The sequence below is a fragment of the Anabrus simplex genome, chromosome 1 (genome assembly GCF_040414725.1).
Source record: "Anabrus simplex isolate iqAnaSimp1 chromosome 1, ASM4041472v1, whole genome shotgun sequence".
In the NCBI taxonomy this organism is placed as follows: domain Eukaryota; kingdom Metazoa; phylum Arthropoda; class Insecta; order Orthoptera; family Tettigoniidae; genus Anabrus; species Anabrus simplex.
Genome location: NC_090265.1, coordinates 668,592,076 through 668,607,760, shown reverse-complemented (window position 1 = coordinate 668,607,760; position 15,685 = coordinate 668,592,076). Strand labels below are relative to the sequence as shown.

General features: G+C 37.7%; 1 protein-coding gene across 15 annotated transcripts in view; it reads right to left on the bottom strand.

Annotated features, from left to right (window-relative positions):
- Window positions 1–15,685, bottom strand: part of lola (longitudinals lacking) — a 581,907-nt gene that overhangs the window by 251,870 nt on the left and 314,352 nt on the right. Inside the window, exons 5-7 of one of the 15 annotated variants that reach the window (XM_067135860.2) lie at window positions 11,373–11,522; window positions 5,369–5,432; window positions 4,598–4,646 (exon numbers count right to left, since the gene is read on the bottom strand). The exons of 11 other annotated variants lie outside the window; for them this stretch is intronic. In XM_067135860.2, the coding sequence (XP_066991961.2) occupies window positions 4,613–4,646; window positions 5,369–5,432; window positions 11,373–11,522 (248 nt within the window). In that variant the 3' untranslated portion in view covers window positions 4,598–4,612. Of the gene's footprint in view, window positions 1–4,290; window positions 4,647–5,368; window positions 5,433–11,166; window positions 11,523–15,685 lie in introns of those variants that run through there. 3 more of the 15 variants (XM_067135865.2, XM_067135856.2, XM_067135855.2) reach the window with 3 other exon arrangements.

Genomic DNA, 15,685 nt, shown 5'->3' with positions numbered 1-15,685 from the left:
CAAAGGTGACTCAGTCTACTAAATTTTAAGTAGAAGGTGACCAGAAAGTTGACAATGACGATAAAGATGATGATGATGATGATGAAGAAGTGGTTCCAATTAGTTCAAACTATCAGTAGTTAGAGAAAGAGTGGACAATATTATCTCATTCATATGTGCCTCATCAGACCTGTATATGCTTGTTATGAACATTTGCAGCAATTTCAATCAATATTATCAAGATACGGTATACAACTGGAAAGCAACTGAAACCTGATGCTTTTTTTCATATTTTCAAGTCAAATTTACTATAAATGTTATGTATATAAAACTGTTCCCATTAACGTATATTGATACCACTGAAAGTATATCAGGGCCTATTGTCTATACAATTCCTAAGATTTGCAATTTCACGGTCTTTTGATTGATGGGCAACCCTTAGCCCCAGAAGTCTGTTATATTGACAGCTTTATGCAGTGATGGGGCAAAATCATAAGTGATAACAACAATATTCTTATAAAACAGTTCCAATCTAATATTATGCCAAATGCTAGGTGGATGTATTTTCCCATCATCATCAACAATAAAAACAAACAAAAAAAGTTGCATCAAGTTTTTAACACTGCTATTAAAATGGTAAACTACTTCTACTACAAACCCAACTGTTTGCATTACTCTATGAAGAAATGGGAGAATTATGCAAAGGAATCCTCTTACATATCAAAATCTATTGGCTTTTGTGTGGCAAAGTGTTAACGAGTTTGCTTGAGCTGAAGCCTTCCTGTTCTTTCAATCCTGAAGATCACTGAACTTTTAAGAAATCCTTCTTGGTTGTTGTAATTGATCTACTAGGCTCACATATTTATTCATCTGAATGAGCTAATTGCTGGTTTAAAAAGGAGGATCTTCGCACATACAAATTATTGAAAATGAATGGAAAAAATTTATGATGATGATGTTTGTTGTTTAAAGAGGTCTAACAGCTAGGTCATCGGCCCCTAGTGGAAAAAAAATAAAATAGGGATTAATCATACTGTAATCTAATTTTACTGATTTAAGTCAGAATTTGGTAAATCAGTCAATTAAAAATTATCATCAGACTTATATGCAGTGCACTTGCAAGGACATTAATAAACTACAATACCTAATATATCTTTGTAGCCTTGATGTACTATAATATTAGGGTTGTTTGCAGCCTGTTGTATACCAGATTTATTAAATTAAATTAAATTAGAGACTACATTCTCTCAACTAATAATTCAGACTTGCAATGGATAGATCAAACCATTTAATGAAACTTTTGTTCAAATTGCAGACTTAATTAACCAAATTTTATTCAGGTCAAACAAATATTGAAGCTGACTTTCCACCTGGACAGAAGAACAGAAAACCCTGATCTGGTGCCCGCTATGCTACAGATGCTTGCTGCTTTCAGCACCTCGTATCTCTGAGAAATTGGATTTTCATCAATGGCGAACATTAAGACTAAATCTAGGAATGGACTATGATTAGAAAGTGACTAAATAATTAGTATAACTAATATACAGCCAAACCTTAAATAATTAATTAATAGCAAGGAGGTTCATACTTCTCACTGATTATTCTGGTGAGTAATAGCATACACACATTCTGCACACTTCTGTGAAATAGGAGTATTCATATATTTCTTACAAGTAAACCCTGAAACTAATTAATGAATGCAGGTTTTCATGGCTCATTATCATTATTAAATAAAAATTATTTCTGGATTAAAGCCAAATATTTACTTAACATATATTTAACAAAAAAAGCCGAACATTCAGACAAGTTTAATTGGCTTTCATCAGGGCAACGTATACGATAGTCTGCTGCTGACTGACTGTTGGAGATCTGTTGAGCGAACCATGAACTGATTATTCACCACCCTCTACTGACTAAACTCGAGATTGTTGTGCTGTTCTGTGGTTAAATTAAATTACAATCAAATGACATTAATTCCATTTCTCCCTCTTCCAAATTTTAAAACTCTAAAGGTGTCTCTGTGAAGTTTCTAGTACTTTTGTATATTTCCTATACGCAACTATACCATTAGCATGACAAACACAAAACTGCGTCATACACAGGTAGCATATTGAGTAAAATGCACAGCCTACAATGACCAACCTTCTTGATTAACATACAGGAGAATTCTGCAATTGCATAGTAATTATTAATACTTCAACAATACCAGAATTTCCACTTTATATTTGCTGTTCAACAACATCACTGAAAATGTAAAGAATATATAATCATTACAATCCTCCATTTACATTTTTTCTTTTTTTGTGTGTTCTTGTTAATATCATTAGTCACAAAAGTAAACTGGATTCATCAGTTTGCAAATATTTGCCAAGTTTATCTATCATTCTCATCTATCCATTCTACAAGCCTTATATTTTGATGCCGAGCATGTTGGTCGTGCGGTTAGGGACGAGCAGCTGTGAGCTTGCATTCGGGAGCTTGTGGGTTCGAACCCCATCGGAAGCCCTGAAGATGGTTTTCCGTGGTTTCCCATTTTCACATCAGGCAAATGCTGGGGCTGCACCTTAATTAAGACCACGGCTGCTCCCTTTCCACTACTAGCCCTTTCCTTATCCCATCGTCGCCATAAGCTCTATCTGCATCAGCGCGGCGTAAAGCAAATTGAAAAAAAAAAAAAAAATTTGGACACTATTCTTGACACTAATAATCCCATCACATCAATCATATAAAGAGTCCTGTAATATTTTTTCTTTAGTTACTACCCTTATCATTGATGGGATAATCACCACTACCACCATTATCTATCCTTATCTGAGAGGCAGTAGTAAATGATAATAATAATAATAATAATAATAATAATAATAATAATAATAATAATAATAATGTCCGGAAAATGGCTAAATGGTTAGCGTGCTGGCCTTTGGTCACAGGGGTCCCGGGTTCGATTCCCGGCAGGGTCGGGAATTTTAACCATCATTGGTTAATTTCTCTGGCACGGGGCTGGGTGTATGTGTCGTCTTCATCATCATTTCATCCTCATGACGACGCGCAGGTCGCCTACGGGTGTAAAATTGAAAGACCTGCACCTGGCAAGTCAAACATGTTCCCGGACACTCCCGGCACTAAAAGCCATACACCATTTCATTTCATTTCCAATAATAATTATTATGGAAAATAAAGTACATGATCATAATACCAAAAATGACTTAAAAACTGATTTTTTTCTTTTACAATTTGCTTTACGTCACACTGACACAGATAGGTCTTATGGTGACGAGAGAGGAAAAGGGCTAGGAGTGGGAAGGAATTGACCATGGCCTTGATTAAGATACAGCCCCAGCATTTGTCTGGTATGAAAATGGAAAACCACAGAAACTATCTTCAATGCTGCTGAAAGTGGGGTTTGAACCCATGCAATGCAAGCTGACATTGAAAACTGTTACATAAAGAAAACTCATTTATTACCTGATTATAAGTTGGGGAGGAAGATAGGTACAGTTTTCTATACACACATGAATATAAAATTTATTACTCTACTTTATTTCATTTTATAAACTCTTAAGAAGATTTTTGTCAGAACACTGATAAAAATAAACTCTGTAAACACTTAATTCATCACAGACTCTTTCTGTTCTATGCTGTTGTTACTTGCAACCTGCAAAAGCAATTGTTATTCTTTGTGTATTCACTATATGAACCACTTTCATACAAGAAGATCAAGCTTGATAATAACTTAAAATTAGTCTTACTTCTTTATATTTCTTCTAACCTGACAACCTTTTAGTATGAATCAAAACAAAATTTCAATGAAATGGTGTATGGCTTTTAGTGCCGGGAGTGTCCGAGGTCAAGTTCGGCTCGCCAGATGCAGGTATTTTTATTTGACTCCCGTAGGCGACCTGCACATCGTGATGAGAATGATATAATGATGATGAAGACGACACATACACCCAGCCCCTGTGTCAGTGAAATTAACCAATCATGGTTCAAATTCCCGACCCGACCGAGAATTGAACCCAGGACTCCTGTGACCTAAGGCCAGCGCGCTAAACATTTAGCCATGGAATTTAAACACCATTTCATTGACAATGAAAAGGTTTTTCAAAAACTAAAAGTGTAACCAATTTGGATGTATTAGTTGAGTGAAATATTCTAATACAAATATAATGAAAAGATATTTAAAACTTCTATTTATCTCCAAGAAACAAAAATGTTCATGTCAAACTTTACTCATGGATGTAAATGGGGGGGGGATATTGATTATAAAAGATCATATACTGCATGTAATCAGAATCATAGTAATTTAGTGTTGAGCTTCTCTTTTTGTTAGCATTGTAAATGTTCTCGATGTCTGCTTTTCACATGCTTTTGAAGGCCAATCTTTTGTTTGAATTTTCGAGAACAAATCACACAAGTAAACTGAGGTGGTTTGCCACACTCCAACCTCAAGTGAGTATTTAAAGATGTTTTCCATAAATACACTTTCCCACATTTTGGACACTTAAATTTATCTTGAATTTGAGGATTTTGTTCACAGTTAAGGAAGGTTTTCTCAGAATCAGCATTTGATTTCCAGCTGTTACTGCAGGTCATAAGAAATGAACTATTGCCATGTTCTACTTCAGGTGACTGTTTAAGACCAAAGACATCCTGTGGATTGCGCACGTCTGAAAACAAAAAGGAAGGGACCTTGGAGTTTAATACTTCGTTTACAGTAATTGATATGCATTATCAGCTAGCCTGGATGCTGCTACAGACCGAGATCACCACCATAATATCTAACCACTTGCAAAGGCCTTTTGAACAAGTGACACTTTTCTTTTAATATATTTCCTAAATAGAATACAGCAATTTGGTAGTAGAGATTTTAAAAATTTCAGAAGACATAATAATAAAGCAACAGAAGTCAATTAAAAACTTTAAAAGAAATAAGGGAGAAAGGAAGGAATACTATAGAGAATATTGGTATAATATTAACATCTAAAGTACAGAACAACAGAACAAGCAGCTAACTGGTTCACAAATTACTATTCTGCATAAAGAGAAATGTTACACCATATTTTTTTAATAATGACAAATTTCCACTGAGTTAAAAATAAAGGATCAAGTAATGGATGACAAATAGAAAAACATAAAAACAATTCAAGCAGTTCAACAAAGCAGAGGTGCTTAGGAGTTGCAGTCTTAAGGATGTTCTGACTTATGTAAGGGCACAAACAGGAAGAACTATGAGAATCCACAGGATTATGGATTACAGGAAGGAGACAAATAGGGGAAGGAAAAAGCTGAAATATAGATCAGAAACAACTTCAGGTGACTAAGCAAGTACTGGAGAATGTAACAACTGGTAGCTGTTCTTTGAAAAATCAGAAAGACAAAATAAACTCACAAACTATTGGAGCCATAACTACATAATATGCTGCACTGATCAGATCCCAGGATGAAGAAAATGCCTGAAAAAAAAATTAGCAATTATTTAGCTCTTAATATTATGTTGCAAAATCCTGTTAACAAGCAAATGGAGAAATTATTCAGGATATGAAATTAGAAACAATATCAGACATTTGTTCACATATCTTTAATGTGTTCAACATTTTATACTGTACAGCAACATATTCACTATATAATCATATTTACAAAACTATTATAAATCTAATAAACCAGCATTTTTTGCATACTAATATAACAAAAAGAAGTGGAAAAATATTCAAAAATGCTGCTTTGGTTTATGGCACTTAGCATCTGCTGTACGTCATACAAGAAGAGGAAAAAGTACCGTTCTTCAGCAGACATTATGCTTCATACAAAAGAACGGATGTATATTAAAAACTATGTTTTCACCTCCTAGGATTTGAAGTTTTCCTTTTTAAACTATACTCCTCACTCTCAAAAACTTTCAAGAATACACAGAAATTATTTCAGCAATATATAAAAAGATAAAGTATTTTTTAAAATTATCATAAATTATACATACACACAAAGATGTAACGAGTAGCCTTGACTGATAACAGACGTTACTGCTAGCATCTGGAATGCCTCACTACAGTAACTAATACAAACCAAGCTGGCAAGAGTACCTCAAAATAAACACTGGCAAGTGACTGGCTATCCAGCCATCAGTCTAGCCATGTCTCCAGTTTGCAACTAAGGAAGTGTGGTAGGCAGTACAGTACCTCCCTGAATACATTTCTACAGCTATCATAGAGCTGCTGAGGTTTCTTGCACACTGACAATATACTGTCATGGAGAAGGAACACTTTACAAATCAAACACTTTCAGCAAATTCCACAAACCTTCAATGAAGAGTGAATCAATCTCTTAAGCAAAGATATGCAGGATAATTTTTAAATAAAAACTGAAGTAGCCCACAGAGAGGTCAAAATAGCAACATGTAATCTAGGACAAAATCTTGTATCAGGGCAAGTCGGGGAATATCAGGTGGGTGCCAGTTCGAACAGTTTTTTTGAAAACAATTTTCTGTGTCCGGTGTCTACCAGGTGTATGCATAAGTCTTTTCAAGTTTCACTAAGAGATGGCACCAGCGAACAGTATGTAGTGTATGAATTTGACACATATCAGTTTGTTCGTCTGACATTAAACTACCAACACGCACGAGTTGAGTCCGCCAAACACTAGCGTCTGTGTTGTATCGTTCAGTGATCATGTCAACGTTTGTGCCTGAGAAAGAACATTAGCGGCATGCATTGCTTTTCTTATTCAGTCAAAAGGAAAAGGCTGTGGAAAGTCATCACTTGCCGGTAAAAACATACGGTGAACACACTCCATCGATTAGAACATGTGAGACATGGTTTAGACAATTTTAATGTGATGATTTCAATGTGAAAGACAGTGCGCGCTCTGGTAGACAACAAAAGTGCAAAGATGAGCAATTGCAGGCGTTACTGGATGGTGACCCAACTCAAACTCAACAGCAATTGGCACAAGCATTAAATGTGTCACAAGAAACTATCAATAGATGTTTACGAGCAACGGAAATGATCAATAAACTCGGTAAATGGGACCCACATGATATGAATGAACAACAAATGGAAAATAGCATAGTCACTTGTAAAATGCTGCTTCAACACCACAAAAGAAATCATTTCTGTACCCAATTGTGACAGCTGACAAAAAATGGATTTATTTTGAATACCCGAAGCGGAGAAAATCATGATTGTGACCTGGCGAACCTGGTCCTTCAACAACAACGCCAAATTGCTTAGGCAAGAAGACCGTGCTTTGTGTCTGGTGGGACCAAAGCGGTTTTGTGTATTATGAACTCTTGAAGCCTGGCGAAACCGTTAATGCACAACGCTATTGCCAATAAATTATTAATTTAAATCACGCATTGATCGAAAGATGACCGGAATGGACCAGAAGACATGGCAAAGTGGTTTTGTTACATGACAATGCACCGTCTCACACAGCAAAACCAGTGCAAGACAACCTTGAAATCGCTTGGATGGGACATCCTTCCGCACCCGCCGTACTCCTCCGATCTGGCGCCATCTTACTATCACCTCTTCACATCAATGGGGCACGTGCTTGCAGAACAGCACTTCAGCAATTTCGAGGAAGTTGGAAAATGGCTTGACAACTGGTTTACCGTAAAAGACAAGCAGTTTTTTCCGGCATGGTATTCATAACTTACCTGAAAGATGGGCAAAGTGTGTAGAAGCAGATGGCCAATAATTTGAATAAACAAAAAATGAATTTCCCTTGAAAATTATGTGTTTTCTTTACCACAAAAACCACCATAAACTTATGCATACACCTGGTAACTTCACAGTGTCCATAAATGGTTGTCAGTACTGCCTTATTTAGGAATGTCAAGCATTTTGAGAAGAAAAAAAAAGGTTCTATGTCATTCCTAACATTCTCAGGTGCGTCCTGTTGCAGGGATTCAGAACAACGAAATGCAGCAAAGAAAAACAAGTGATTGCAATTTTGCACTGACAGTATCACACACTTTTCTTCAATCTAAATCAATATAACTACACCATATTTTACGGTCACATATATATATACCAACAACAAAATAACATTCATTCTGAGAATCATAAAATTAAGGTATCATGTCATAAATTGGTAAAACCAAAGGAAAATGTAATTCTTCCCATTAATTCACAAACTTCTGTCGTAATGAAGCTCATGAGGCTCTGTGAAGTGAATTTCAACTGGAATAGGCTAAATCCAATGCATAAGAAAATTGTTAATTTTGCTTGCAATGTTCCAAAACAAATGAAAGCTTAACTATCTTTAATTAAATTGAAGAAATATGCCCCACTTTACTTTATCTGTCAGTACAGCATAGCAAGCTATCACAATAGGTTTCAGTTTCTAGTGGTAATTTCATATTAAATAAAAGTTCATGTCATAGATAACAAATCATCATCCACTTTCATCTGTTAAAGAAAAAAAAATAATAATAATAATAATAATAATAATAATAATAATAATAATAATAATAATAATAATAATAATAATAATAATAATAATAATAATAATTTGTTTGATATGAAGAAGTGAGAAAAACTACGATTTTTCTCAAGATCAAACTCTTACACATGTACATCACATAACTGTTTTGAAACGTAGAGGATTAATCCTGGATTTCAAATCAAAATATCACAGAGGAAATCAAAACCTCTTTCAAAATAGTCCTAGGTCCCAAAAAGGTAATTTTGTTACAACTGACCACTAACCTTCAGGTAAGTTTGTTGCTTTTAGCAACAACAGGGGCACCAACTCTATGGGGCCCAGGTCCCTTTGTCCCCTCTCCCCAAAATTAAGTAAAGGAAATAAAAAGAAAGCAGTTTAAGAAGCTTAGGATGAACTTTTAACATGTTGATATTTCTGGATTTCCTGCTAGGCCATGATGGACATGGGTGTCTGCTTGGAGAGAGTGAAAATAAAGTTTTGGCCCACAGAGCAGAATATCAAAATTTGTGTTTGGTGCTTAACGTATTAAAAAATAGCAATTAAAAAACTGGCAATATTACACCCAGATAAGCATTTAATATTTTGGAATGAAGAATGAAAGCATTCTCAGGGTGGCGCATGCGAGTTGATTTATTCGGGAGGGGGGAGGAACTGAAGAAAATGCTTCAAGAGTTGTTGAAGTTTGTTCAACTCATACTATCAATTCCTATAACAAGTTTTACAACAGAAAGGTCATTTTCAAGTCTGAGAAGACTAACCGATGTCAACAATAACCTCTCTAATCACCTAAACCACCTTGCAATCCAAAACGTCCACCAAGAGTTCAAGTGTCTGGACATAGACTCTACAGCTAATGACTTTATTCCTAAGGCAGAGATATGTAAGTCACTTTCACTGTAAAAAAGTAAAAAGTTCACGCTAGGTGAATCAAATATAAACTGGAATTTAAAATTAGCGGTTCCAGTAGCAAACGGAAATGGATGAGGCTTTGAGAGGATGTTGGTGGGTAGGGGTCTTGATGTGTCACACACCACAGAGCGACCGCTCGGTTCAGTACGCCATGAGCGAGCCAGAGGTACACACGGCCGTTGCACAGCGCATCATCATCATCATCATCATCATCATCATCATCATCAAGTTTCTGGCGAAGGAAGGCACCAAAACTTCGAAAATTTTGATAAGGGACGCACCTCTTTAAAAGACCCAGGTGTATGAATGGCACTAACAATTTTTGGCAGGACAAGAAGAAGTAGGAAACAAGTCTCGCCAAAGACGACCACGGACAAGCATCACTGCAGACAACATTCGTGCTGTACGTGACCTTATTGAAGATGATCGGCGCATAAACATTTCTGAAATTGCTTCACTCATAGGAATAAGCTTTGGAAGTGTACAAAACATCATCAATGATGAACTCAACCTTTGGAAATTGTCTGCCTTGTGGATTCCTCGTCTCCTTACCCAAGAACAAAAAAAATTCCGCCAGGATATTTATCGGAGACATCTGAATCGCTACAAGGAGGAACGATATGATTTTTTGTGTCGCTTTGTGACTTCTGATGAAACTTGGGTTCATAATTACACCCCGGAGTCAAAACAAGCAAGCTTGGAGTAACGGGAACGAGGTGGAGCTGGCCTAGTCAAGGCCAAAACATGCCTTTCTGCTGGAAAAGTGCTTGCAAAAGATTTTTGAGACTATGTGGGCATTTTGTTTGCGGATTTCTTGAATGAACGAAAGACAGTGAATGCAGCATATTACTGCATCTTTTGGCCAAGACAAAAGTTGCATATCACAACAAACGTCGCCAGCAACCGATCCGAGATGTTCCTCTTCTCCACTACAATGCAAGGCCACACAATGCTGTCGTAACATGGGAAAAACTGGAGGAAATGCAGTGGACACCTCTAGAACATCCTCCTTACAGTCCACACTTATCATCTTGCAACTTCCACTTGCTTGGACCACTGAAAGAAGAATTGAGAGGAAAGCGATTTCATGATGATGCAGCGATAGAGGAGTACGTACGCAACTGACTGCACCCACGTTCTTCTTCTTTTTTTCAAGGACGGCATAAAAAAGTTGCCAATTCAATGGCAAAAATGTGTCTCAAATTCAGGAGACTATGCAGTAAAATGAGGTGCTTTTTGTTTATTTGTTGGTGGATTCAATAAAATTGTAAAACATAATTCCAGTTTACATTTGATTACCTAGTACTTCATTATATCAACATAATCCTATATAGGGGCAATGTGCAATAATTATAAAGCAACTGAAATAGTTGAAAAAATTATATTCACTGACTTTATTTCTTTGGGTGTTTCCCGTTGACAAACTCTTGAGATTACATCAAAAACCACTGCTTACGACCAAGAACCAAACTTACGAAAGTGGATAGGATCCAAGCTTGCCTATCCCCTCGCAGTATGTTCAAGTTGGTGCCCCTGCTGCACACGTTGTAAAATTAATCAACATTTTATATAGAAATTGTAATCCAAATCTCTCCCTTAATTTTAAAATAAGCTAAGCATTAAGAAATACTACAGATATAATAATGAATAACATGTCTGAGCAATGTTATCCCTGAGCTAACTTTGTTGAATAATAATAATAATAATAATAATAATAATAATAATAATAATAATAATAATAATAATAATAATAATAATAATAATAATAATAATAATAATAATAATAATAATAATATGTTGAACTTCTCACAAGAATCACATTTACATCAACTCATTATTTTTCTCCCCACGTTAACTCTGTAAAGTACATACTTTGGGATGAAGTCTTCTAATATGCTTCTGAAGACTAATCTTGTGTTTGAATTTCTGAGAGCAAATCATACAAGGGAACTGGGGTTCCCTGCCACACTCTAACCTTAAATGAGTATTTAAAGAAGTTTTCCAGAAATATGTTTTCCCACATTGTATACATTTGTATTTACCAGAAGAATTACCAAAGTCACTCTCTGAGCTAGTTTTTAATTTCCAATTATCATTAAGAAGAATCATGGGAGAAGAAACCGTGATGCAGCCCATACCATATGACTGAATCAGTGGAGTTAGGCCAAAAGCATCCTGAGAACTGTACTGGTCTGAAAATAAAAAAGTCACACCTGATAGAGTGTTGCAGCTGATAATGAACATTCAATAACCCTTAACTGCCATGGAGAAATTAATTACAAATAATAATCATAAAATTACATGAAAAAGGGCCTCTCAAGAGACAATTTCATTCTCCTCTAATACATGTATTATTTTCAAATAAGACATAGTGTATCCATTTACAAATTAGTCAACAGCATAAAATAATGCATAAGTGATCAATGTAAATTTTAGGAAGTTATAGGAAAAAGGTATTCAATAAAATTATTCAAAAATATCACAAAGCATGACTTAAGCACATTAATCATGCAAATATATCAAAGACAAAAATCTGTACAAAAAAGTACACATAATATTAAATGAAATTTATAATGGTAAATGGATTTATAAATACTTGTCATCTACAAATAAATGCTAATGATACCTACATTAATAATAATAATAATAATAATAATAATAATAATAAAAAAACAATTGAGCACCTCAGAATACCACCAGCCTAAGATGGGATTTAACCCACCATCTTGGGCAAAGAAAGCCAGTGCTCAACAATCTACATCATCGAGTTCAGCTTACAATACTCATGTGAATAGCTATGTACACTGACTGACAGAGCAAATGCAACACCAAGAAGGAGTGGTCAGAACTTTATGCCAATTGCAGGGTAGACTGACGTCACTGAGGTATGCTCATGATGTGAAATGCGCCGCTGTGCTGCGCACATACCGAACGATAAATGGGACACGGCGTTGGCGAATGGCCCACTTCGTACCGTGATTTCTCAGCCGACAGTCATTGTAGAACGTAGGATGCTAAAAGGTAGAACGTGTTGTCGTGTGCCACAGGACACGTGTATAGCTAAGAATGCCAGGCCGCCGTCAACGGAGGCATTTCCAGCAGACAGACGACTTTACGAGGGGTATTGTGATCGGGCTGAGAAGGGCAGGTTGGTCGCTTCGTCAAATCGCAGCCGATACCCATAGGGATGTGTCCACGGTGCAGCGCCTGTGGCGAAGATGGTTGGCGCAGGGACATGTGGCACGAACGAGGGGTCCAGGCGCAGCCCGAGTGACGTCAGCACGCGAGGATCGGCGCATCCGCCGCCAAGCGGTGGCAGCCCCGCACGCCACGTCAACCGCCATTCTTCAGCATGTGCAAGACACCCTGGCTGTTCCAATATCGACCAGAACAATTTCCCGTCGATTGGTTGAAGGAGGCCTGCACTCCCGGCGTCCGCTCAGAAGACTACCATTGACTCCACAGCATAGACGTGCACGCCTGGCATGGTGCTGGGCTAGAGCGACTTGGATGAGGGAATGGCGGAACGTCGTGTTCTCCGATGAGTCACGCTTCTGTTCTGTCAGTGATAGTCACCGCAGACGAGTGTGGCGTCGGCGTGGAGAAAGGTCAAATCCGCCAGTAACTGTGGAGCGCCCTACCGCTAGACAACGCGGCATCATGGTTTGGGGCGCTATTGCGTATGATTCCACGTCACCTCTAGTGCGTATTCAAGGCACGTTAAATGCCCACCGCTACGTGCAGCATGTGCTGCGGCCGGTGGCACTCCCGTACCTTCAGGGGCTGCCCAATGCTCTGTTTCAGCAGGATAATGCCCGCCCACACACTGCTCGCATCTCCCAACAGGCTCTACGAGGTGTACAGATGCTTCCGTGGCCAGTGTACTCTCCGGATCTCTCACCAATCAAACACGTGTGGGATCTCATTGGACGCCGTTTGCAAACTCTGCCCCAGCCTCGTACGGACGACCAACTGTGGCAAATGGTTGACAGAGAATGGAGAACCATCCCTCAGGACACCATCCGCACTGTTATTGACTCTGTACCTCGACGTGTTTCTGCGTGCATCGCCGCTCGCGGTGGTCCTACATCCTACTGAGTCGATGCCGTGCGCATTGTGTAACCTGCATATCGGTTTGAAATAAACATCAATTATTCGTCCGTGCCGTCTCTGTTTTTTCCCCAACTTTCATCCCTTTCGAACCACTCCTTCTTGGTGTTGCATTTGCTCTGTCAGTCAGTGTATTATAACACAAACATTTCCAAACTAACCAAATTTCATTATATTAGCAGTACCATCAGATCTGAAATGATTAATGTTCCAACTCGGCATTACCATATATTTATAACACATATCTACCACAAAATCATTTTTGTTAATAAGTTGTTAATCGGTGAAAATTTACATTGTAGTTCAATTTGGAAATAGTCACTTTAATTTCAAATTTTGCCATAATAGAGAAATTTCAAGGGAATGAACACCACGGCCTAGTGGATGTATGCATTTTGCAATTATTGCTCTGAATGTCCTACACATGTCAACTTGCTGAAATACCACAGTTTTGCAGTATCTCTAATGCAGCAGTGACCAAAACTTGCACTGCTCATGCACTAGCACGCTCCAGGAACATGACCGTGCCTGGTCAGAGTTCCGGTTATCTCTCACCACGCTTCACACAGGCCAGAGCAAAAAGTAGCTTCCACTGAAGTCTCAATCTCATTTAGAGTTGTAACCGTATGGAAGCTGCTGATGTATACATGGTGCAATCCAGTGTTACGAGAGGTTTTACTCGTACGGTCAGTTGTGCTGCAACAACCCTTTCTGGACCAGTGAGGAAAGCAATGGCAAACTTCCCACTTGCCTAATATGCCTCATTTTGGTGCTACCATTGGTTTTTGCAGTTTCCCTATAACCACATAACCTCTGCTGGTGCTTTTTGAGGATTCAACCAGTCTCTAGGCTGATTACCTGACAGTCAACAAAGGGAAACATGTTAAAAATGTTTTCAACTTGAACAAATTGTAACAAACACCTGAAAATCAAGATTAAATAATTTCAAATCGCGACCAAACTATTTAATATTGAGAGTAATCCCTTTGAAATCACCATTAAACAAATTCAAATTGAGAAATGAAATGAACTATGTCTAATTGGCAATTGTTTTGAATATCAATATTGATGCTACAATTCCCCCCCCCTCTCCCCACCAGATGAGTTGGGCATGCGGTTAGGGGCGCGCTGCTGTGAGCTTGCATCCAGAAGATAGTGGGTTCGAACCCCACTTTCAGCAAACCTGAAAATGGTTTTCCGTGGTTTCCCATTTTCACATCAGGCAAATGCTGGGGCTGTACCTTAATTAAGGCCACGGCCACTTCCTTCCTACTCCTAGGCTTTTCCTATCCCATTGTCACCATAAGACCTATCTGTGTCGGTGCGATATAAAACAAATTGTAAAAAAAAAAAAAAACTACAACCCTTCTTTAATAGTGAATAAGAAATGGGTTTTCATATGCCTCTCTCTCTCTCTCTCTCTCACACACACACACACACACACACACACACACACACACACACACACACACACACACACACACACACACACAAAGGAAACCAGCAATTGTTGAACGCCGAATCTGTACTGTCTTTAACAACAATTGTGACTGGAGAGGACTTACTAATGCACTTGGAGTTGAGAAAGTAACTGCGTATCACTGGATGAAAATCTGATGTGGTGGAAAGAGGAGGGTGCCAAAAAAAAAAAAAAAAAAAAAAAAAGGAGACCATCAAATTACTCTGTCTCTATTAAATGTGTACAGAAACAATTGGATGGCTTAATGTTCACCATGAAAGACATCTGTAGAGAGCCCAAACCTAATAATGTCGGGATCAGAAAAGAACAAGAGTTAGGTCGGATAGGATAGATGAAAGTTTTGAGCTTGGCATAAGCAAGTGGGAAGAACGCCATGTTCAAATGTTCTATACATTACTTTTCATGAATCAGGAAAGTGCACTGCACGTAACTGCAATGAACATTATTTTAACGTGTGTTACTGGTGCAATAATAAACTGTGCATTGAACAGTGTATTCTTCAGCTACATTGCTATGGAGTTCCCTCATCGCATTATAGGTTATTTATAGCAATAATAATATTATTTGTTCAAATAAGAAGCATGTTCCGATAGGAACCGAGTTGAAATAACATTTAAATGTAATTTCTGTCTTGCATTTTACCAACTGGCACTTTCAGGTTGCCTAACTACAGGGAGGAGTTCAAATTTTTCCCTTCAAACACTCAAGAAAAAGGAAGAAAGGAAAAGTTCTGAAAAAAAAACTACTTTACAGATGTTACTTTTA